The sequence below is a fragment of the Marmota monax genome, unplaced genomic scaffold (genome assembly GCF_021218885.2).
Source record: "Marmota monax isolate L192 unplaced genomic scaffold, Marmota_monax_Labrador192_F-V1.1 WCK01_AAM20220418_F8-fsc00004, whole genome shotgun sequence".
NCBI lineage: Eukaryota > Metazoa > Chordata > Mammalia > Rodentia > Sciuridae > Marmota > Marmota monax.
The window spans coordinates 30,295,180-30,319,985 of NW_026692881.1; the positions used below are offsets into that span (position 1 = coordinate 30,295,180).

The following is a 24,806-nucleotide window of genomic DNA, read 5'->3' on the forward strand; positions in this document are numbered from 1 at the left end:
CAGATGCGCTTGAGACTTGCTTGAGAGCGCGGGGTGGGGGACGGGAAGCTGGACATGCAAAGCCAGCGGGGAAACGGAGGCCCGTGGGCGGCTCCCTCCTCTGGGCCTAGACTGTGGCCCGCGTGGGGCTGCGGCTTGGCGAGGGGAGGGACGCGAGTTGGAGGCAGGTCCAGCTGGAAACCGGCTAGAAGAAGCCGTCCTTATTGTCTTTCCAGGATCCTCAGACTCGGTTATAAAATATTCAGCAGCCAGAGAAGGATTCGCGGGAGCCCAGGCCCGAGATGAGCCTGGAGTCCCTGTTTCAGCACATCATCTTCAGCGAGCATCAGGCTGAGGAGAGTCGTCGGGTGATGCGAGAAGGTCGGGTGTTTTTGCCCTTTGCTCAGAGCTTTTTGTCTTCTCCAACTGGGAGCTTGGAGAACGTAAAAAGCCTATGGTAGTGACCAGGGCCCTTAGGGGAATCTGTCCTTCTCCTCGAGGAAAGACAGCTGGAAAGGGGCCTACCAAATGCTCCTGGAATGGGGACTTAAGAAAGATTGATGAGTCTAAAGATTTCATTTCTATTGCAGTAAGGTCAGAAATAACCAGATGTCGTGAAAAAATTAAGAAAGCAACGGAGGAGCTGAATGAAGAGAAAATCAAATTGGAATCTAAGGTATTGACGTGGACAGCATGCTAATTATCACTTGATAAAGCTGGATTGGGGGCAGGGATATTTCACTATCTAACAAACTTGTCCTTCAACTAGGCATCTCTCGACTTTCTGTGTCAGTTTGCTGTCATCCAGTAATATTTAAAGTTCTGAATCTGGTGATAACCTTCGGTTCTAATATGAGCTTGCCCAAAATAAACCAGTTTAAGTAATGAAGAATTCATCTTTCACTTCATGGGATGGTTAAGGTTTTAAAGGAGCACGGTATCTTTGGAAGAATAAGTAGTCAGTTTAGTATATAAATTTGGAATAATAAATAATTGAAGTGTGCTATGTCGATCTAATGGATTGAGCATAATTTTCACGAGTCTTCTTTTGTTTTTCAGTTCTTTGGGGGCATGTCTTTCATCCAAAAGTACACTGCTAGCATTTCTCTTTTTGCTGCAGCATTTGTAAAGTTCTGTTATTTTAAAATGGAGTGAGAGTCCAATGGTTCCTTGAAGGATTTTGAAGAGTGGATAAAGTTTTGGAGAGGCAGACAAAAGAAGTAGAGAAAACATCTCTTGAGTCTGCCTGAGTCCTATTGGGAGAGAAATCTAGTAAAAAGTAGAGGACTGCTATCTGGGAATAGGAGGAAACTCTTAACAAGTTCATAATCAGGGAGAGGTGATAAAAATGGTTTTGAGAGGATCTTTCTGAAGTTTGATTTGGCAGATGGGAATAGATTGTTAGGAAGCTGAAAATGTCATTTAAGTATGTTACAATGAAGCCTCTCTATGGGTCGAAGAAGATACTAATTCAAAAATATTTATTCAACACCTAATGATGAACTAAACAAACTGTGCAATGGGACATCTGAGCAAGTGTTTGCTTTACATATGTCTAGTCTAACTTATATTGTGAGGAATTTTCAGTTTTCTTTCTGGATAATATGATCCTAGAACCTTCTCCACTTGGTGAGCTTCAGCTTTTCTTTCCATATCCTGCTCAAACATCGCCTATAAAGCCCTCCCTGGACAATATGGTAAAATTCTATTAAATAACAATACATGCTTTTGTTTGTATCCCCCATTATTTTGTGAGCAATAGATTTAGAATTTTTTTCCCATGTTTTTTCTTATGTCCATTGCCTAGCATATAGTATACATTAGTGTGTTTAATGAATTAGTGAATACCAGTTGTGTGGTAGATAATAGGGAAAGTGCTGTGTTTTTGTTTAACTGACAAAAATTATATCTATTTATAGTTACCTTGTGATGTTTCTATACAGGTATACATTTTGTAATGCTCAAATCAGGATAAGCATGTCTATTCCTCAAATATTATCATTTCTTTGTAGTAAAAAGATTAAAAAATCATCTATAGAAAAGATACTCTGTACATTATCTTTTGAAATACACTATACACAGTTATCTATAGTCACCCTTCTTTGCAATAGAATGCCAGGACTTATTTATCCTAATTGTAACTAAGTACTGTTGACCACCATTTCTCCTTCCCTCTACCCCACCCCATTATGAGAGACCACCTCTAACTTAAAAATTCAGAACTATTATTTGGTGACATCCTACCTCCTATTTTGCCTATGAATAGATAAATTAGCTGTTACTAACAGTACTAAAAGCTGATGTGATGAGCAAAGCATAAACAGTGTTATTATGCTAGTTTTCTTTTCCTTGAAAAAGAATTAAGATACAACTTCTAAGTAACCAGAAGCTAATATAAATAATAGGCAAAGTATATATAACTAGGTCATGCATAGTTAATAGTGCATGTATAGGTGGGCACTGTTCTAGATACTTCACCTGTATTAACACCTTTAATCTTAACTAGAGTCCCTTGATGAGGCACCATCATTATCCCTCTTTTAAAGGCAAGGAAGTCAAAAGGTTAAATGTCTTATTCATGGTATATAGTTTAAAAACAAATTACTGTAATAAAAGTAACAGTTCAGTAATGACAACATATTTTATTAAAACAGATTTTTTTAGTTCATCTAAAAATTTTTTTTCTTCATGACATATAATAATACATCTGAAGCTTTGCATTGGAGACAATATTTTTAAAAGGTCACCTATGTAAGTTTTTGTATAAAATGCATTTTTCCTAGATTGGCAAAGATATTGACCTGACAGATAACATTTTTTTTAAAATAAAAGGTTTGTTTTTGTAACATTTTCTTTGTAAAAAAAATTTACTCTTTGTAATATTTTCTTTGTTAGGTACCTGTTTCCACCAAAAATGGAAATGTAAATTGTTCATATATATATATATATATATATTTGAAGAAAATGTTGAGTCAATTGTTTGTATTAGAGAGAAGACAGAGCACATCTCTAGCATTGTTTAGAAACATTTGCCAAAATTACTAATTAATATAGGCTCATAAATGTGCATTGCTTTTTAATTAGCTCATATACATGGATAATAATACAATTGAATCTAACTAATAAAATTAACATATAAGGGTCACAGTTCATACAACACTAATTTGTAATTGAAATAATTTGATTTATAATTATTGTCATGATGGTATGTGTGTGCATATAAAGATTTTAAAAGTGGAACTACAATTATAATATAAATGACTAATGGAAGAACTAAAGAAGTAATCATACATTGATTTCTTGTTTCTTTTATTCTCAGAGTTAATTATATGCCTGCCAATAACAATGAAAACATATTTATTTGAATATTTGACTTGGCATTTATTGACCCATTTGTCAAGTGGAAGCAACATAAAGAACATAATTTGGATAAGGCAGTGCTTGAGCTATTGTACAGTTATACATTCAGAAGATATTTGGGCATTTATTTTGGAGGTTGCTTATGGTCAAAAAATGTATTTAAGATGTACAGTATTCATTTTTTTCTGTTCTGTAAAACTCAGGTAGCATGTAATTAGAACTTGAATGATAGCATTTGCCTTTCAGGGCTCAATGAGTCCTTTAAAATATATGGTTGTGAAAGTCTCAGATTATATAGTATGATTACTTTGTGAATTGGACAGCTACAGTATGCCTGGTTAGGTTTGGTAATATGAACACAGAAAGATGAGAACATGCCTTGGATTTACATTAATGCTTACCAATATGCCCAAAGCTTCCAATAGTCAAGGAAAGGTTTTATAGAATTAATACTAGAGCAAACCAAAATTAAGGACTCAGAGAACAATTGTAGTTTTTTTTTTTTTTTTTACAGGCATCTAAAAAAGAGTTTCTTCTATTTTAAAAAAAGCCATATAATTTGGGCATTTTATTTTTGTAAACAAATTATATGAAACCTCAGATAATACCATAATCCCTTAAGCAGGAGTAAATGGAGGAAAATCTGAGGCTATTTTATGAATAATTTGTTTATTCTTTCAGTTTTAACTTATTGCATAAGTATAGCAATAATAAAATGTTTTATGAATTTTAAAGAGAAATTATATTGAAATAAAGAAGAAACTTAAGGTGATTTTGTTTACTTCTTTACTTCAAAATGTGCACATTTCTTTTTTTTTAATTGGTTAAAGTAGGAGCCTTCCAGAACAGCAGGCAAAGTCATATCCTTTAGTACTCTGTTACCTAATTAGGGAAAGAACAAAATCTCAAATTACCATCATTTATAATATTGAAATGGAGTCTTATAATTAAAGTGTTTTTTTCCTTTCTAAATTTGTTTTATTGAAGAACAATTTACATCCTGCCTAAATTTAATTTTATTATTGAATAAAAGTTTCTTAAAGGTCACGTGCAGTTGCTCATGCATGTAATCCCAGCTAGTTGGAAGGTTGAGGCAGGAGGATGGCAAGGTTGAGACCAGCTTGGATGACTTAGACACTTTCTCAAAAAGTGAAAAAGGATTTGGATGTAGTGGTGGTGGTAGAGCACTCCTGAGTTCAATCCTCAGTGCTGCAAAAAAAATTTTTTTTCTTAAAAATATGAATGAAAGAAGGGCATTGTTTTTCCCCTCTAATTAACAACTTTTTTAAATGACATGAGTTATTTAATCTTGACTTTTGAAAATAAAATGGAAATTCTGTTTTTCAAAATTTAATACATTCCTATATTTCCATGAATTGTGACCAATAAATTTTTTAATGTTTTTATTAGTGTGTTATAGTTATACATAATAGTGAAGTTCATTTTGATATATTCATAAATGTATGTAATATAATTTGCTCCATTTCAATCCTCAGTACTTTACCTTTTCCTCCCCTCCTCCTTTTTTAAAAAATTCATTTATTTATTTTAATTTGTTATATGCGACAGTAAAATGCATTTTGATTCATTGTACACAATTGCAGCACAGCTTTTCATTTTTTAATTATACACAATGTAGCATTGTACCATATGCGCAGTCATATATGTACCTAGGGTAATAATGTCCATCTCATTCCACCATCTTTCCTGCTCCCATACCTCCTCACCACCCCACTCTCCCCTTTGCCCAATCAAAGTTTGTTCATTTTTCCCATGCCCCCCCTCCCCATTATGGAGATGTTTTTTGGGGGATTGACTTACTTTGCTTAGTATGATATTCTCTAACTTTATCCATTTACCTGCAAATGCCATAATTTTATTCTCTTTTAATGCTGAGTAATATTCCATTGTGTATATATACAACAGTTTCATTATCCATTCATCTATTGAAGAGCATCTAGGCTGATTCCACAATTTAGCTATTATAAAATTGAGCTGTTATAAACATTGATGTGGCTGTGTCCCTGTAGTATGCTGTTTTTAAGTCCTTTGGTATAGACCGAGGAGTGGGATATCTGGGTCAAAAGGTGGTTCCATTCCAAGTTTTCTAAGGAATATCCATACTGCTTTCCAGATTGGCCGCACCAGTTTGCATTCCCACCAGCAATATGGGTGTTCCATTTTCTTCACATTCTCGCCAACACATATTGTTGTTTGTGTTCTTCTTGATAACTGCCATTCTGACAGGAGATGAAATCTTAAAGTAGTTTTAATTTGCATTTCTCTAATTATTAGAGGCGGTGAACATTTTTTCATATATTTGTTGATTGATTATATATCTTCTTCTGAGCAGTGTCTGTGCAGCTCCTTAGCCCATTTATTGATTGGGTTGTTTGTTTTTTTGGTGTTAGCTTTTTGAGTTCTTTATATATCCTTGAGATTAGTGCTCTATCTGACATGCCTAGGGCAAAAATTTGCTCCTAAAATGTAGGCTCTCTCTTCACCTCATTGTTTGTTTCTTTGACTGAGAAGAGGCTTTTTAGTTTGAATCCATCCCATTTATCAATTCTTGATTTTATTTCCTGTGCTTTAGGAGTCTTGTTAAGGAAGTCGGGGTCTAATATGACATGATGAAGATTTGGGCCTACTTTTCCTCTATTAGGCACAGGGTTTCTGGTCTAATTCCTAGGTCCTTGATCCACTTTGAGTTGAGTTTTATGCATGATGAGAGATAGGGGTTTAGTTTCATTTTGTTGCATATGGATTTCTAGTTTTCCCAGGACCATTTGTTGATGAGGCTATCTTTTCTCCAATGTATGTTTTGGGCACCTTTGTCTAGTATGCAATAACTGTATTTATGTGGCTTTGTCTCTGTGTTTTCTATTCTGTACCATTTGTCTACATGTCTATTTGGGTGCCAGTACTATGCTGTTTTTGTTACTATAGTGTTGTAATATAGTTTAAGGTCTGGTATTGTGATGCCTCATGCTGTGGTAAACCCAAGGCCAACATCATTTTAAATGGAGAAAAATTGGAAGCATTCTCTCTAAAAACTGGAAAAAGACAGCGATGCCTCTTTCAATATAATCTTGAAACTCTAGCCAGAGCAATTAGACAGATGAAAGAAATTAAAGTGATACAAATAGGAAAGGAAGAACTCAAACTAATCAGTATTTGCTGAGACCTGATTCTATACTTAGAGGATCCAAAAAAAACTTCACCAGAAAACTTCTAGAATTAATAAATGAATTCAGCAAAGTAGCAGGATATAAAATCAATACCCATAAATTAATACATTTCTGTACATCAGTGGTGAATCCTCTGAAAGAGAAATTATTCACAGTAGTCTCAAAAAGAAAAATAAACAAACAAAAAAACTTGGGGATCAACAAAAGAGGTGAAAGACCTCTACAATGAAAACTTCAGAAAATAATTGAACAAGACCTTAGAAGATAGAAAGATCTCCCATGCTCTTAGATAGGCAAAATTTATATTGTCAAAATAAAATGGCCATACTACCAAAAGTGCTAATCAGATTCAGTGCAATTTCAGTTAAAATCCCAACATCTTTCCTTATAGAAATAGAAAAAGCAATCATGAAATTCATTTGGAAAACATAGAGTCCTCTCCTTCATTTCCTCCTCCCTTCCCTCAATCCCCTTTTCTATTCTACTGGTCTTCCTTCTATTTATTTATTACATTTTTATTTGGTACATTATGTTACAGGTAAAATTGGAATTCATTGTAATATACTCATACATGCACATAGCATAATTCGGTCAGTTTCATTCCCTAGTTTCTCCCTTTTGTCATCCTCCTGCCTCCCTCTCTATCAACATCGATTACTCCACTTTTTCCTTTTATTTTCATGAGATTCCTTTTTTTATTATTCCTTATTTCTCTGTAGCTTCTGCATGTGAACCTTTGACTTTCTGAGTCTGGATTAGTTTACTTAGCATCATGTTCTCCGTTTCATCCATTTACCAGAAAATGGCATAATTTCATGCTTCTTTATGGCTGAATAAAACTCCATGTGTATGTGTACCACATTTTCTCCATCCATTTGTTTATCATTGATGGACACCTAGGCTGGTTCCATAATTTGGTTGTTGTGAATTTGCACCACCATAAACATTGGTTTGCATTTGTGACTGTAGTGTGCTGATTTTAGTTTGGAGGGATAAATACCAAGGAGTGGGATAGGTGCATCATATGGTGGTTCTATTTCTAGTTTTTTGAGGATCTCCATATTACTTTCCAAAGTGGTTGTACTAATTTTCACTACTACCAACAATGCATGAGTGTACCTTTTCCCCCATATCCTTGTCTGCAATTATTGTTACTTGTGTTCTTGATGATTGCCATTCTAATTAGAGTGAGATGAACTCTCAGTATAGTTTTGGTTTTCCTTGCTCTGATTGCTAAGGATGTTAACATTTTTTCATACATTTGTTGGCCAATTGTATTTCTTCACTTGAAAATGTCTGTTTAGATCATTTGCCCATTTATTGATTTCTTTGGTGTTAAATTTTTTGAATTTTTTAACATATTCTGGATATTAATCCCCTAATGGAAGAGTTGCAGGTAGAGATATTCTCCCATTCTTTAGGCTTTCTCTTCATACTCTTAATTGTTTCCTTTGCTGTACAGAAGCCTTTTAATTTGAGGCCATCTCACTTATTGACTCTGGGTTTTATTTCTTGAGCATTAGGGGTCTTATTAAGGAAGTTGGTGTCTGCACCAGAGTGTTGACCCTATGACTTTCTTCCTAGCATTTGCACTGTTTCTGGTCTAATTCAACATGACCAAGAAAATTTGGGGCATAGTCATACTTTATTGCTTATAATCTTTAAGTCTCCTTTACTGAATTCCTTTAAGCCACTTGACTTTAAAACATTGAAAGTACGTAGGGTGGTAAAAGGAGAATGGGATCCAGAGTACAAGGTAAGAATTGGCCTTAGACAAGAGGGGGGATGTCTTCTGTGTTTTAAAAACTAAAACTAAATAAATTTTTACTATGGACCAGAGCTTATCCTAAGCAGTTTAAAGATTATCTCAATTTTTATAAGAAAACCCTGTGCAGTTGGCATTAAGAAAATTTAAAACTCAGAGAAATTAAGTTACTTGTTTGAGGTCACATAAGTGGTAAGTAATAGATCCAAGGTTTGAATTTGTACTGGTTGACTACCCTGTGAACTTGCCTTAACCCATTATACTGTAGTGTAAAAGGAGGAAAGAAGGAAAAGATGAAAGTAGATGAAGTGGAGGCTGAGGCTGGGCTCAGCAGTAGAGCACTTGCCTGGCATGTGTGAGGCACTGGGTTTGATTCTTAGCACTGTGCATGAATGAATAAAAAATAAAGGTCTCTCAACAACTACAAAAATATTTAAAAAAAAGAAGAAAGTAGATGAAGAGAAGTTTGAAGACTCAGTGACAGGAAACTGAAGGCATGATTCACTCAAAGTTGTCCTTTACTTCATTGTGTCAGATTTTCTAAGTATGTGTCGTGTGTTTAAAGAAGTTATTAATAGGAATGTGCCATTTCATTGTTGCTTTGCTTTACCAGTTGAGTACCCTTATGTAAGCAAGAGAATACTATTCTTTTGAAAAGATTTCCCTGTAATATGACTACTCATCACTAAAGATCAATTAGGTTGGGATGAATATATTGTCCTTTCTGTGGGAGGACTAAAAGTCACAGAAAGCACTTCTTTGAAAGGAGGCTGTTTTCAGTTTAGGATTATCTTGGTTGCAAGTAACAAAAATTCAGTTCAAAATGGCTTAAATAATCTAGGGAAATGAATTGATTTATGTAATTGAAGATCTAACTTTTGATTTGACAGTTTTGTAAGTTGTAAATGCATCAGGTTGCTTTTGACAGAAATCTGGCCATGGTGGCTTTACAAAATAAGGGTTAATTTTTTTCTCATATAATGGGGAGTCTGAAGGTGTGCAATCCAGGGCCATTAAAGCTGCTCAAAGAAATCCTAAAAGACCCTAGCATTTTTTTTTTTTTTTTTTTTTTTTTACCATCCGTAGCATGTGACTTTCTTCCTTAGAGTCACAAGTACTGTTCTAGTGCTAGGCATCATATCTGAATTCCAGCTGGAAAAAGAAGAAGGACTAAAATAAAAAGCTTCTCCTCAAACAGACTTATATTGTTTTAGGGGAAGGGAATTCCTCCCCAGGGACTTCAGGCCTGTGTCTCAAAAATTAGGATTTTGCTATATAATCTACATTGGCAGTGGATTCTGGGAATGTATTTTTTAACTGAGTATATTGTCGCACTGGGCAAAACAGGAATTTTATTACTAAAGTAGAATAATGTGCCCTTGTGAAATAATTTACTGCCAACTCCTAAGGTCACATGCCTTTTTTGTTCAAAACCAGAGAGAGAATGTTGTTTCCAGAAGCTTTCTTTGAAAAGCAAGAAAGTTTCTTCCTCAGACCTTCAACAGGTAACTTGTCTTTCCCATCTCATTTTTCACAAATTATGACTTGTGACTACCCTGTGAACCAGTAACTATGGTTTTCCAAATCCACTGGACTGTTGGAATGGTGCAGGTTTCTGGATTAACTAGTTACCAAGGAAAGGAGGAATGCATGTCAGGGAGGCCACCATGGTGTCTGCAAGCAAGTTTTCATCATTAAAGTCAGAGTGGTTGTGTAGAGAGTGCCTGTGGTCGGTTAAAGTATTTCAGATTAATTATTGATTATGTTTTATCATTTACTCTTGGTATGATTTATGACATGACAGAATATAATGCAAGATTTCCCCCTGTACATTTTCCCCTCACTGAAGGAGTTATGCTGAAGTCTTTAAAAAGCCTTTCAAATTATAAAATGCACTTTAAATTCTTTTATTTTGAACAATAACTCAATGGTAGTTTCAAATGCTTGGAAAAATCACTTGATTAAATGGGTAAAAGGGGAGGCAGAGATATTTAATGGACTTATTTATTATTCCCAGGAGTATGACCTCAGGGTTCCAAGTACTAGATGTCATTGTAAAAAAGTCACTTAATGATGACTTTAAAATAATTAATAAATCTCTAAAACATAATATTATTTTTAAAAACCTATAGAAGTTGCATAAGTTTGGTATCATTTAAAAATATGCAAGCAAAAACATATCCTGTAAGGGACATATAAATATAGTAAAAGTCTAATGACATGCATGGGGATGATAAATAGCCCATCAAGATAGTGATTATCTCTCTTAGTGGTGGAAGATAACTGTAATCAGGGAAGGGTATACAGGGCACTTAAGCTACATATAATGTTTTTTTTTCTTAAGCTCTGGGTGGGGACACAGCTGCTAGGTCACTTTACAAAATAAAAATACATTTGAGAAGCTACAAAGCAGACTAAAAATTACTACATAATTCTAAAACATTGTCTTTATCGCAAAAGAAACCCTCTATTTATTAACAGTTACTCTTCTATGTCCCTGTCCCAACATTCAAAAATTAATACATTTTTTTTTATCTCTGGGCATGTCATATAAATAGAATTATAATGTATGTGATCTTTAGTAACTGACTTATTTCACTTAGCATATTTTCAAAGTTATTTATGTTGTAGCATATTATCGATATCTTATTCCTTCTTATGGTTGAAACTATTTTACTGTATATGTAAACCACATTCTGTGTATCAGTTCATCAATTGAACATTTGGGTTATTCTCACTCTTTAGCTACTATGAACAGTGTTTTTAGCTGCTGTGAACACTTATGTTTAAGTGTTTGTCTGAACATACATTGTATTGCTAGGTCAAATGGTAACCCAGGTTAATGTTGTTTAGAAAATGCCAGACTGTTTCCAAAGTTGCTCCATTATTTTTCATTCTCATCAGCAGTATATGAGGGTTCCAGAGTCTCTGCATCCTTAACAACACTTATTTTCTGTTTTTTTTAAAAGATATCTTAGTGGGTGTGAAGTGATATCTTATTGTGGATTGTATTTCCAGGTCCCTAATGACACTGCTATTGAACATCTTTTCATGTGCTTATGGGCCATTTGGCTCATATATTCTAAACATGAATTCTTTGATTAATGGTCATATTTATGATTACCATTATTTTATGGGGAGACCTGGCCTCTGAGAAGTAGAAGCCTCCCTTCATAATAAGTGAGCTGAAATGACTACATTTCTAAATGAAGTGAAAAATATTATATATAGCATTTATTGGATGTCTTTTTCTCAACTTTATTTTCATGCTTATAAGAAAATCCAAAGAATATTTCATGGCTCTAGCAACTTAGAGCAAATAAATACTAGATAGCATTTCTGTTTGTAAGGTATTTATAAATCACAAAAGTTGTGTACTTCCTGGCTTGAATCCACAAAGTGGAAAATCCACTGCACTGTTTCTAATTGTTAAATTTACCAGTGCCTCTGTTTCTTTATTTTTTAAGAGCTATTCTTAACAAATTGTTTAGCCTGAAATGTTAGAAATGTTTTGAGCAGGAAAAAAAATGTTTTCCTTTCCAGGAACTGATGGAACGATTCTTTAATTAAAGAACAGTAAATTTGTGGCTCAGTATGCAGAAAGCATGAGATTAAATTTTAGTTTGCTAGTCTCATAAAGCTGTATAGCACAAAAGAATGCCTTTTTTAAAAGTTTCCTTTGTGATTTATGATTTCTTAGAAAATCAATTAACTGTGATTTTCACTTCTAAATATCTCCAATCACACATTGGATAATCATTCATTCTACAAACATTCATTAAACAACCTCTAAATCGCACCATGAATAATTGGCAAATAAATTATATAACACCTTTCTTACTCTAGTAAGAGAATTGACATCAAGCAACTTCAACAATATAAAACTAACTAAACTCAAGATTTTTGAGGTTTTCATTTTTAAAAGTTTTAATTTTCTCTCTAACTCTATAAAGAAAGTCTTATCACATTTGTCATAAATAATTATCCAGAACTTGGAAATTGACAAAAGAGAGTGTCCTTCGAGTATCACATTGAGCATTATCCACTAGCCACCTGTTTTGGGATAATATGATTTTCTAAGGATGTGTAACTTTGTAAGAGGTTCTTTTGTTCTTGCATGTACCAACCATTCTTTTATGGCTTTTGCACTTGCTATTTCCTGTACCTGAAATATTTATTCCCTCAACTATTATTGTGTAATTCATACCCACTTTATTTAGGTCTCTCTTGGTAGAGTGTTATGGGTTGGGTCTGAAATGTCTTCCCAAAACTCATGTGTTGAAGGCTTGACCCTCAATGTATCAGTGTTCAGAGGTGGGGCCGTGGGAGGTAGATTGGATCATAAGGATTCTAATGTCATCAGTAGATTAATCCATTGAAACATTCTTAGATAAAAAGGATTTTGGGGAACTTTAGGAGGTAGGGCCAAGTTGTAGCAAATAAGTTACTACTTCCTGGCCACCATGAGGTAAGCAGGCTGCTCCACTGTGTATTCTCTACTATGATGTTTTGCCTTGCTACAGGCCCTGAAACAATGGAGCCAAGCAACCATAAACTGAAACCTCTCAAGCCATGAGATGTTTAATAAAACTAATTATTTTCTTCCTTTTAAGCTTTTTTTTTAGGTATTTTGTTATAGCAGTGGAAAGTTGACTTATACAGTAGTGACCAGCTAACATCATAGTCAGTGCTAACATCACATGGGCCCCATGAAAATTTTGGTGGTTAGTTATCCTAGGTCTCTCCTTAGTTGCCACCTTAGAGCATTGTTTGTTTGTTTAAGTGTTTTCTCTGCTTCTTTCTTTCTTTTCTTTTCTTTTATTTATTTATATGTGGTGCTGAGGATCAAACCCAGGGCCTCACATGTGCTGGGTGAAGCCACAACCCCAGCCCAGAGCATTGGTTCTTTAAAGTGTAATCTTTCAGGGATTCTGTGAGGTTATACTGTTTTTATATTAGTGCAGAGACATCATTTTCCATTTTCATTGTGCTAATATGTACCTTGGTATTATAAAAGCAGTGGTGAATAAAACTGTTAGCACTTTGGCACAAAGTAAGGTAATGGCACCAAACTATACTAGTAGTCACTGTATTTTTCATTCACTCATTGTATTATGTACTCACACTAAGAAAATGAAAATTACTAGATTCACCTGTATGTTCTGCAGTTTCAGTTTTGTTATTTAATGTTCTCTGAAAGCTTAAATTATGTTGCTCCTCCCCCATTTCTGCCTTCCTTTGTATTTCATCTTGTTATATTTTATATTTATTATGTCTTTCTTGCACTTACTCTTTGAAATATTTTTAAATTGTTGATAAACTTTTATTTTATTCATTTATTTATATGCATTGCTGAGAATCAAACCCAGTGCCTCACACATGTGAGTCAAGAGCTCTACCACTGAGCCACAACCTCTGCCCCTTGCTCTTACTTTATATTGGATGTACCTTTGTTTGCATCCTCTTGATTAGCAAAAAAAGAAAAAGAAGGACATCCCACAGTAAAATTATGGAGGTATACTAATCTCTTTCTCTGAAAGTATTAGATAATTCTTTTTCTCTTCTGTTAAAGATTTTTCATAGGGTTTATGGTATTGTCCTGTAAGATCAGTTCAGAACACTAAAGAAAGAAATTGAAGAAGTCCTCACAAGATGAAAAGATCTCCCATGTTCTTGGATAGGCAGAATTAATATTGTCAAGATCACTGTCTTACCAAAAGTACTATATAGATTGAAAACAATCCCTATTAAAATTCCAACGACATTTTTCATAGAAATAGAAAAAGCAGTCATGAAATTCATTTGGAAAAATAAAACCCCAAATAGCCAAAACAATCCTTGCAAGAAAAGTGATGCAGGAGGCATCACAATACCAGACCTTAAATTATACTACACAGCTATAATAACAAAAATGGCATGGTATTGGCACCAAGCAGACATGAATGCCAATGGAACAAAATAGAAGACACAGAGACAAACCCACATAAATACAGTTATCTTTTACTAGACAAAGGCACCATAAACATACATTGGAGAAAATATAGCCTCTTCAACAAATGGTGCTGGAAAAACGAAAATCCATATAGTAGAATGAATTTGAATTTGTATCTCATCCTGCACAAATCAAGTGGATCAAGGACATAGGCAGAAACCCTACACCTACTAGAAGAAAAAGTAGACCCAACTCTCCACCATGTCGGATTAGGAACTGACTTCCTCAATAAGACTCCTAAAGTCGGGGCTGGAGTTGTGGCTCAGTGTTAGAGCTCTTGCCTAGCATGAATGAGGCACTGAGTTCGATTGCTGGCACCACATAAAAATTAACAATAAAATAAAGGTATTGTGTCCATCTACAACTAAAAAACTTTAAAAAAACTCCTAAAGTGCAAGAAGTAAAATCAAGAATCAATAAATGGAATGTTATCAAAACTGAAAATCTTCACAGCAAAGGAAATAATCAAGAACAAGAACATAAAGAGAGAGCCTACAGAATGGGAGAAAATCTTTACCACCGGCACCTTAGACAAAGCATTAATTTTCAGGATATACAAAGAACTGAAAAGACTTAACTCAGTTTATTTCACAAATAATCCAATCAATAAATGGGCTAAGGAACTGAACAAGCATTTCAAAGAAGACGAAATACAAATGGTCAGAAAACATGAAAAAAATGTTCAACATCTCTAGCAATTAGAGAAATGCAAGTCAAAACTATCCTGAGATTCCATCTCTCCCTGTCAGAATGGCAATTATCAAGAATACAAGCAACAATAAATGTGGGTAAGGATGTGGGGAAAGAGATTCACTTATATATTACTGGTGGGACTGTAAATTGGTGCAATCACTCTGGAAAGCAGTATGGAGATTCCTTAGAAAACTTGGAATGGAACCATTTGGCCCTTTATATTTCACTCCTTGGTTTGCCACTTCAATGTTTATATCAGTTTATTTCACAATAGCCAAGCTATGGAACCAACCTAGATGCCCTACAACAGATGAATGGATAAAGAAAATGTGGTATATATAAACACAGTGGAATGTTCCCTCATAAATATGAATGAAATTATGGCATTTGCCAGTAAATGGATCAAACTGGAGAATACCATGCTAAGAGAAAGAAGCCAGTCCCCCAAATCCAAAGGCAGAGTGTTCCTGTTGATATATGGATGCTAACCCACAACAAGGGAGGGGAAGATTAGAAGTTCACTGGATTGTAGACAAAGGAGAATAAGGGGAAAGGAGGTGGGACAGGAATAGGAAAGAGTAAAATGAATTGAACATATCTTTCCTATCCTCACATATGGATACACAACCAGTGTAACTTCACGTCATGTACAACCACAAAAATTGGATCCTAAATGGAATAAGTAGTACTTATTCTATATATGTATATGTATATATATATATATATATATATATATATATAATATTTGAAAAGATATTCTAATGTCTTGTATATCTAGAAAGAACAAACAAAAAAATTTAAAATATCAGCAATTCACACACACAAAAAGAAGTCTTTGCAAAGGCTGGAGGAAGGAATGTGTGAGCTGTTTGAGGAATAACAAAAAGGCTAGTGAGACTAGAAAGGAGTGAGTGAGAAGAAGACTAGTTGGAGACATGCTGGAAAGAAATGTATGTTTCTAATATGTTTAAAATTATCTTCTGTGGTACAATTTCCTAGGTACAGATCATGGGAAGACTAATAAACTATTGTAAGGACTAACATTTCCTAATATTGAATCTTTCTTTCTTACTATATTACTCTTACTATGTCATAGTGAGTTATTATTTAAGCATTACATCTATGGTTTAGAAAAACAAAACAATAACCCAAAACACTTAACATCTTCTATTTATATGATATTCATTGATGTACCCTAATGTTTAAAATGCCTTTTATCATGGTTGTAACAACCACATTTCTTTTCCTTAGTGTTATGATTTTAAGAATGTAAAATCCACACAACCCTTTTTGTGTTTTCTTATTTAAAGTAGTTATGCTATTGGGAAAAGCATTTAATCAGCAAAATGTCAATTCCTCAAGGCTGAGATTATTTTTAACAACAGCCACAATAAACAACAAAGAGTAGCTCTATATTTTTGCTTACTTGGACCCAAACATTCATTTAAAATCCTCAGTCATTTTCAGTTTTCAAGTTCTTCTGTTAGAAAAACACCTCAAGGCACCCAGACTGAAGGAGTAGTGAAGAGTCACGAATCATGGCTTTGTTGAAAACTGACCTCCTTGACCAGATAAGTCAGCTTACTGGGAAAACTATAAGCTTTGTTTAAAAATCAGATTCCCAAGAGGAATAAAACAGGTAAAGGAAAAATATTGCTTAGAGAAGCAGAATTGACCAGAGAGTTGGCATTGCTATAAATTAAACTTTTCTAAAACAGCAATGTTTTCTGACAAAGCTTGGCCATTTGATTCTGGAATGCAACTTTAAGACTGAATGCAAATATTTCCTCTTCATTTCTAGTCAGAGGACAGAGGGAGATGAGAGAAATTTGTATTCTTGCCATTAGGAGCTTTCCACTATTTACATAGCTTATAGCCTCTTGGGATCTTTGGGTAACTTAGGAAATAGAATTAATAGTTTCTACTTACCATAAAAGAAATAGTTCATCTATGATAATACTTCAATTTAAACCTGATTCAGAGAAATATGTTTAGAATTATTTTCTGTGGTACAATTTCCTATCTCTTCTTTACTGATCCTCCCCATCAAGGTCATAAGGAGAGGTTTTTGAGGATATTCGGTGAAATGAGTTCATCTTGATCTCATCAGTATATTCAGGGTTATATTTTTACTTATATTTAAATTGTACACATTGGTAGGTCTAGTTTTCAAACACAGGACAGAGAAAAACAAGAAGTTAGTTGGGTTAACAGAAAGAAAAAAAGGAATTTAACAAATAGGTGACTATGAAAAGCTATTTTATTTCCGTAGAGTTAATAACTTGTCAAAGAGGAATGGAAAAGATACAAATGTTTTTGTCCCTTTAGTTCCACTAAAATTAGACCTTGTCTAACTTTACCACCTTAATCTACTGATGTCCTCAGTGTGTGAATCAGTAAATGGGAGGCATTTGTGGTACTTTCTCCTAATGACTTCATCTTTCCAAACTCTTGTCATTTTATTTTATGCTATACTTTTTTCCATACTTGCCAAGATATTTTTGTATTAAATGTTTTGATCATGATATATTTTAAAATTGTTACTGTAACTTCTAGTTTATTGACTCTTTAGGTCTTGATTGAGAGTCAAAAATGTAGAAGTAAAAGGTAAAGACAAATATAGAAAGTCAAAATGAAGAAAGATTAATAGTAAAAATAAATCCAAAGAAGCAGACAGGGCTTCAAAATGGATAATTAACAAAATTTTAGAGAAGAGGAAAGTTATAGATATACCATTCTTATTAATCTTTTGAATAGTTGTCTACTTTTTTAGTTTTTGGTATAGAGGTTTCATGTTTCAGGTTATGGTAAAATAATACAGTTAAATGCCAATATGTCATATAACTTTATTGTTTGATATTCTTCCCTTTTAAGAAAGGACAGGAGTGCAGTGGGAATTTTTAGCTCTTAGTGTTGATTGCTGAAACAAAGCTTCTTAATTTATGAGCTTGTAACAAAGTGTTTTTGAATTTGAATCATAGGTTTGCTTAAATTTCATTTAAAATATACTCATTTGATTTGTAGTATTTTCTTCATTTTTAGGTTTTGACAGGTCTTTTATAACATCTGTCAGCAACAGAATTAGAATTCAAGAATATTAATTTTGAAAGGCATAGTTCTTCAAATACCTCAGTAGATTAAACCAGATTTTGTCTGTAGGCCAGTATTTGGTCTCTGAAGCATTTTCATGGGCAATCATAGTTACTATATATTCATGTATATAACATACATATGTAGTAATATATATATACACACACACACATGTACAGTTCATTCCAACTTTAAAAATATGCCATCTCCTGAGATATCGTATATAAATTGTGTGTGTGTGTTCTTATTTGTCCTTGTTTTCAATTTCTATATAGTTTGATAGATTTAGTGTTTTCTAATTTTTGTCTTAGGTAAAATACTAAAATACCTCATTCGTCTTTCCCCACTTTTTAGAGTATTACCTTAATTCCTTTGATCATGTAAAGTGTTTCTGTCTAATCTATCTGATGTCTTTCTTAAAAGAGGGTTGATGAGGATGATACAAAGTACTGTAGGTGTAGGCAGATTGCTGTGATCTAATATAAATGTAAGATCATATTTTTTATTTTATTTCAGCCACTTTTTAAAAAAATGCTGATATTTCTAGACCTTTTAGCCATAATATTTCAAAATGTCTTTTCAGCTAACTCTTTGCCTCTGGACTAGACTATTCCTAGATTCTTTACTATTCAATGTCTTCTGGGACACAGGTTTCACAACCTGCATCTCACCTTGAGAAAGTTCTTATAACTAACATAAATCTTGCTTTCTGCAATTTAAGTCGAATTTATATCCTTTTTCTTTTCTCTGTAGAGATAGGAACAGCCCATCCAAAGTGATGCTTTCTTATGAGGGCCAATATTGAACACTATAGAAAAACTATTTTTAGTCCAGCATCTTTTTTAGCTTTTACATATCAAAACTCCCTGACTTTCATCTCAATATTTGTCTCAGGAGATGCCACTTTTAAAAGTCTAAATAAAATAATAGTTATATATCTAATATTAATGTTTAATGTATCTTTTTCTGCTTAGAACCAAATGAGGTACTAAATTAAAAAATGAGTTCCTATGGGAAACAGGGAATGGGAAGGAAAAAGGAGAAGGGAAAATCTGTAGATTGAATACCGAAAGGGATGCTTTTCAGATCGTACCACCTTAGCAGCATTGCTAATCAACTGTTGTAGGCTCTGAAAATAAAAATGTTCTTGAAAACTCTGCCAATAAAAGTTAAAATGAGTTCTCAAAATCTGAGGAATTTAACAGGTTTATGTTTTATTTTATGTAATTACAGTCATAGGATTGGGGTTTTGCCTGGGTTTTATAAAGTTTATCTGTTGTATAAATGATTCATTCATCCATTATTAATTGTAAAAATAGAAACTTATTTTTTAAAACAAGAGTCTTGAAGTCAAATTTCATTGTGTATGGTCAAAAGCTTTAGTACCTAACCTTAGAACTGTGCTAGGTACAAAGAGGAAAAAGAAAACACATTCCCTGCCCTTGAGAAGTTAATGGTCTTATTGGGAGAAATGATTATAAACTTATAATTAGTATAGTACTTATAAGATAGCATATGTATAGTAAGATGTTTAATGTGAATTTTATTTTGCAAAGATTAATACAGAAAATGTTTTATACTGTGTGCATCTGTTCTATTAACATAGATACCCTAAAAATCTGATTGTTTCATTCTGATTTCTGTATTTTTGAAGGTTCAGCAATTTTCTGAAAAATCCTTCCTCTTTCAGCTTTTGAATACTCATGAAAATGCTTTAGAAAGACAGTGCAATGAAATCACAAACCAAAGGAGTGTGCTTCTCCAAACCTTTGTAAGTCTCCAACCACTTAGAAAAATCTGTTTCAATAACCTTGTCAAGAAGTATTTCCATATACTTAGGTGTACTTTTAGAAAATTATCTATACGCATATTGGCAGATAGTACTATTCAGATAAGTAAAAAGTACTATTCAGATAAGTAAAAAGTATTAAGTGCTATTTAAAACCAATTGGTAGAGTAATATAGCTTGAAAGAGATCTATTGGCAGGGATGTAACAGAAATTATTTGCAATTGTAATAAGCCTAAAGGGAAGAGTACAACTGATTTGAATTGCTCAGGCTTTGAGACCTTGGTTTTAATGCTTTTGAAAGGTAGAAGTATTCATTCTTAAGGCACATTTATAGATGTGAGTGAAAGGATGGGTATTTTTATCTTTTTATCTTAAGTCTGAGGCAACAAACTGAAAAGTAGTTTTGAATGCCAGGATGCTTGGAGATGTGACTTGTGATTAGTTGACATTTTAAAGAAAATACATTTAAAGATATTAAAAGTACAGGTCAAATGTCAGAACCAACCGATGTGATGGTTTTGAACAAGTCCAGAGTCTGAATGTGGCCCATAATTATTTGACATCTCTTAAGAGAAAATAAAAAATAAAATCCAAAAATGTTTAGATTCTAACATTGTCACAAAGTTTAAGTTTTTGTGTTTTCTGAAGTTTTGGTAATTCCTATTTTCTTACAATGTGTAAAATGTTATTTAGAGCTGCTTTTGAAATTAATATGTAATTTTTCTTTCATCAATCTACATTTTTAAAAGTTTCCTTGGCCAGATACCATGGTGCCTGGCTGTAATCTCAGTAGTTTGTAGAGTGAGGCAGGAGAATCTCCAAGTTCAAAGCCAGTCTCAGCAACTTAGTGAGGCGCTAAGCAAGTGAGACTCTGTTTCAAAATAAAAAAAATAAAAAGAACTGGGGAGTGGCTTAGTGGTTCAGCACCCTTGGGTTCAATCCCTGGTACAAAAACAAAAACAAAAAAGTTTCTTTGGATGTTCTTATCTATTTCTTTGTCTTTTCTTCTTTTTATTTTCTGTAAGCAGTAATGCCTTTGAGTATAGATTTTTAATTTTCAAGTTTAGTAATTATTTTGCCACCCAATTTTGTATTGTAGTGATAAAATAGCATGTGTGATGATAAGTTTAATTCATAAATAAACATTGGTATAATGATGAATGGTAGAATTTCTACTTAGGGATAAATCTTTCATCTGAAGTTAGTTTGTTGTCATTGTTTAATAGTTTCAGTTTTTTAAACAGTATTACTAATGAAGTAAAGCCATTTATAGTAATACCAGAAATTATTATTCTTATAGTTTTGTTGTTAATAATTTTAGATGATTGTATTTTAAATCATTAAAGAAAAATATTGCAACCAACATCATATTTGATCTTTTATTTCTGTATTTCAGGAGGTTACAAAGAAAAGAGTGACAGAGGAGGAAGAAAAATTTATTAAGGAAATTACAGACTTCAATAATGAGTATGAAATAACAAAGAAAAGAGAGCTTCTGATGAAAGAAAATGTCAGGATTGAAATATCTGACTTAGAAAACCAGGCAAACATTTTGAAATGGGGTATGAGTCCATACGATTGATTTATTTTTCTGGCATTATTTAAAATAGCTTATTTTGAATGAATGAATTTTTTAGTAATTTTGGCCTTTTCATAAGAAAATCAGGTTATCGTATAGTTATTTGCTTGTATTTTTATCTTAATTGTCCTAATGAATGTATTTCTTTTTTCTATTTGGTACTGGGGATAGAACCTAAGGGTGCTTTATCACTGAGCTATATCCATAATCCTTTTTAGAAATATTTTTTCATTTTGAGATGGGGTCTCACTAAGTTGCTGAGTGCTTCACAAATTCTGAGACTGGCCTCAAACTTGTGATTCTCCTGCTTCAGCATCCAGAGTTGCTAGGATTGCTACCACTGTACCTGGCTGTGAATATTAGTTTTTTTAATTGTGAGAAGTATTAAATTCTTTTTAAAAAGTATTTATTTTTTAGTTGTTGTTGGACACAATACCTTTATTTTATTTATTTTATGTGGTTCTGAGGATCGAACCCAGGGCCTCACTCATGCTAGGCGAATGCTTTACCTCTGAGCCCCCAGTATTAAATTCTTTAGAAGTACATGTGACATTAGAGTTTGGTCAGTCATTCACTATTAATAACTATCAACTACCTGTTATGTAGTAGACACTAATCTAAGTCCTGGGGACATGAAATTTAAAAGTGGAAAAACAAAATATTTAGGCAAATATTTTAGCACAATGTGATGGAAGCTATTTTAGGTTTAGGACTTATGCTGTTATTCTTCTTTTACCAAATGCAACTCTCCCCAACCTACTGTGTAACCCTACTTCCTGTATAAAACTTCCTGTATAAAACAGGAAGTAGGGTTACACAGTAGGTTGGGGAGAGTTGCATTTCAGGAAAACAATTATGCAGGTAATTGCAATTAAATTAAGATATTAAAGTGGTTGCCAAAGAGAAGAGGGAGAGAATTAACCCATTTTTGTTCTATCATCTCAGATATAAATTACCTATAAAAATTTAAATATAGTATATACTATGTAACTATATAATACATAATTTTACAATAAGAATCTGATTATACTAATTATACTATTGATTAATATATAAGCTCTAAATTATTATTTTCATCTATTTTAATATACCTGTGTCAATTTTGTTGAAATATTTGCAAAATTGGAAACTTGGGACTTAATGGGTTAAAGGGATATTTAGGAAGAATACAGAACTTTGTAGTTGATTAATGTAGACAGAAATAGGAAAAGTCAAAAATAAGCCACAGTTTCCAAACTTCAGAGATTCTATTGTAACATTAAAGTCCAGTATCTCTTCATTTAAATCAGATCTAGTTGCAGATGAGATACCTTGATTATCATTCCTTATTTAATTTTTTCTTGACTAAAGACCTAAAAGTAGAGAAGATAGTTATTCCCTCACATGTCAAGTACCTAGTAGTGAGAGAGATACAGGATAATTGTGAGAGACACTCCTATTTAGAAAGGGGGAAAACAGGAAAATCATAGGTGTTGTTGCTCCATAGCAATTCTGAAATCCAATTACAAAAATAATGGAAGTTCCTTAATCAGAATTCAATTAATGTCCTGCCTTGGAATGATTATCCATTACTCTTAGCTCCACCCACTGTGCTCTTGCTTCCATTCCCTGCACCATTCCTTTTCTTTTCATTCTTTTATTCGTTCTTTCTTCCTTTCCTTTTCTTTTTCTTTTTTATAAAAGATAACTGTATTTGTAGGTGCTACTTTGCTTAGCTTCTGTACTGTAGAAGATTGGGTATTCAAAAGCTCCTTTTTCAGTGTTACTGTCTCTGTCCATTTCATTTCAAACTTACTATGTTTATGACAATATAATTCTCTTAAAAACTTGGTGAGTCTCATATAAATCTTCCTGATGTTGGCTCCATTAGGAAAAACCCGTAATTACAAATTTGTTTCTTATAAGATCTTTTTTGGGGGGACTTCTACTGAAACTGCTGAGGCACAAGATCCTTTAGCTTCTTAATGGCCTTCAGTTTGGTTCTCTGGATTTTTCTGAAATCAAATCTAAAGATTTTAAATATATATCCTAGGTTTTGTCTTTAGACCCTGGTTTCTTAAGAATGCTGTGGGTTTTATCTTTACCTTTAAACCATCTTAATGGCAAGAATCCTAGGGGGGTGGAATCTCATATTAAGGCTACCACAGGTTTTCATTTTAATTCCTAGAAAAATTAATAAAGAAAAAATATAAAGATTCATAGCTAAAAGACAGTACATAAATTTAAAAAGAGAGTGTAAGAAATGTTTATGTAGTCTGAAGGAAATTGGGAAAGGGAAACATAGGAACAAAACCCACAGAGGATAGATAGAAATAATAAAATGGTAGAACTAAGTTCATCTTTGTCAATAATTAAATTGTTACTGAACTAATCACTACAATCAAAAGGCAGAGCTAATCAGAATAATATAAAGACTATATTGTCTACAAGAGAGTTTGAAGAAATTTTAAAGAAATAAAGAGGTTGAAACAAAATGGTGAAAAATAGTTCATTTAACCAGTAAACATACAAAAGCTAAAAGGGCTATATTAATATTAAATATAATTGAACTTAAAATAATAATTTTACCAAAAATAAGCAGGGAATTTTATAGTGAGGAAAAGATCAATTTTTAACAAGTAGAGTAGATGGAAATCATACATACTATATCCTCACGTCATAGGAGTAAATTAAAAATCAGTAACTACAAAATATCTAAGAAAACACTAAATATTTGGAAATTAAATAGCATACTTGTAAAAAAATTCATGATCCAGAGGTAAAATCAAAAGCAGTTTATAAATATTTTTAACTTGAGTGAAAGTATAGATTAAAAGCGAAATTTTATAGTTAAAGCAATGCTTAGAGGTACATAGGTAGTTTTTTTGGGGAAAGGGTACTGATATTAAATTCAGGGGCACTCAACCACTGAGCCACATCCCCAGCCCTATTTTTTATTTTATTTAGAGATAGGGTTTCACTGAGTTGCTTAATGCCTTGGTTTTGCTGAGGCTAGCTTTGAACTTGTGATCCTCCTGCCTCAACGTTCTGAGCTGCTGGATTACAGGCCTGTGCCACTGCACCTGACACATAGGAAGTTTTTTTTTTAAATATTTTTTTTTAGTTGTCAAGGATCTTTTATTTATTTATGTGTGGTGCTGAGGGATTGAACCCAGGGCCTCACACATGCCAGGCAAGTGCTCTACCAATGAGCCACGACTCCAGTCCCCATAGGTAGCTTTTAATGCTTATATTAGTAAAACAAAAAAGAATTATCTGAGAGCAACGATATAAAGTTTTACATGATGAATCTAGATAAAGAAAAGCAAACAAAACCAAAGTAAAAAGAAGTGAATTAAAAAACTAAAATGGGAATTAAAGAAATAGAAAA

The 24,806-nt window shown here is 33.2% G+C and overlaps 1 protein-coding gene across 1 annotated transcript in view; it reads left to right on the plus strand.

Annotated features, from left to right (window-relative positions):
- The first annotated feature begins 281 nt into the window (after positions 1-281).
- Positions 282-24,806, plus strand: part of Ccdc172 (coiled-coil domain containing 172) — a 70,141-nt gene continuing 45,616 nt past the window's right edge. Inside the window, exons 1-4 of the mRNA XM_046449732.1 lie at positions 282-360; positions 570-655; positions 19,722-19,838; positions 21,254-21,419. Of these exons, the coding sequence (XP_046305688.1) occupies positions 282-360; positions 570-655; positions 19,722-19,838; positions 21,254-21,419 (448 nt within the window). The remainder of the gene's footprint in view (positions 361-569; positions 656-19,721; positions 19,839-21,253; positions 21,420-24,806) is intronic.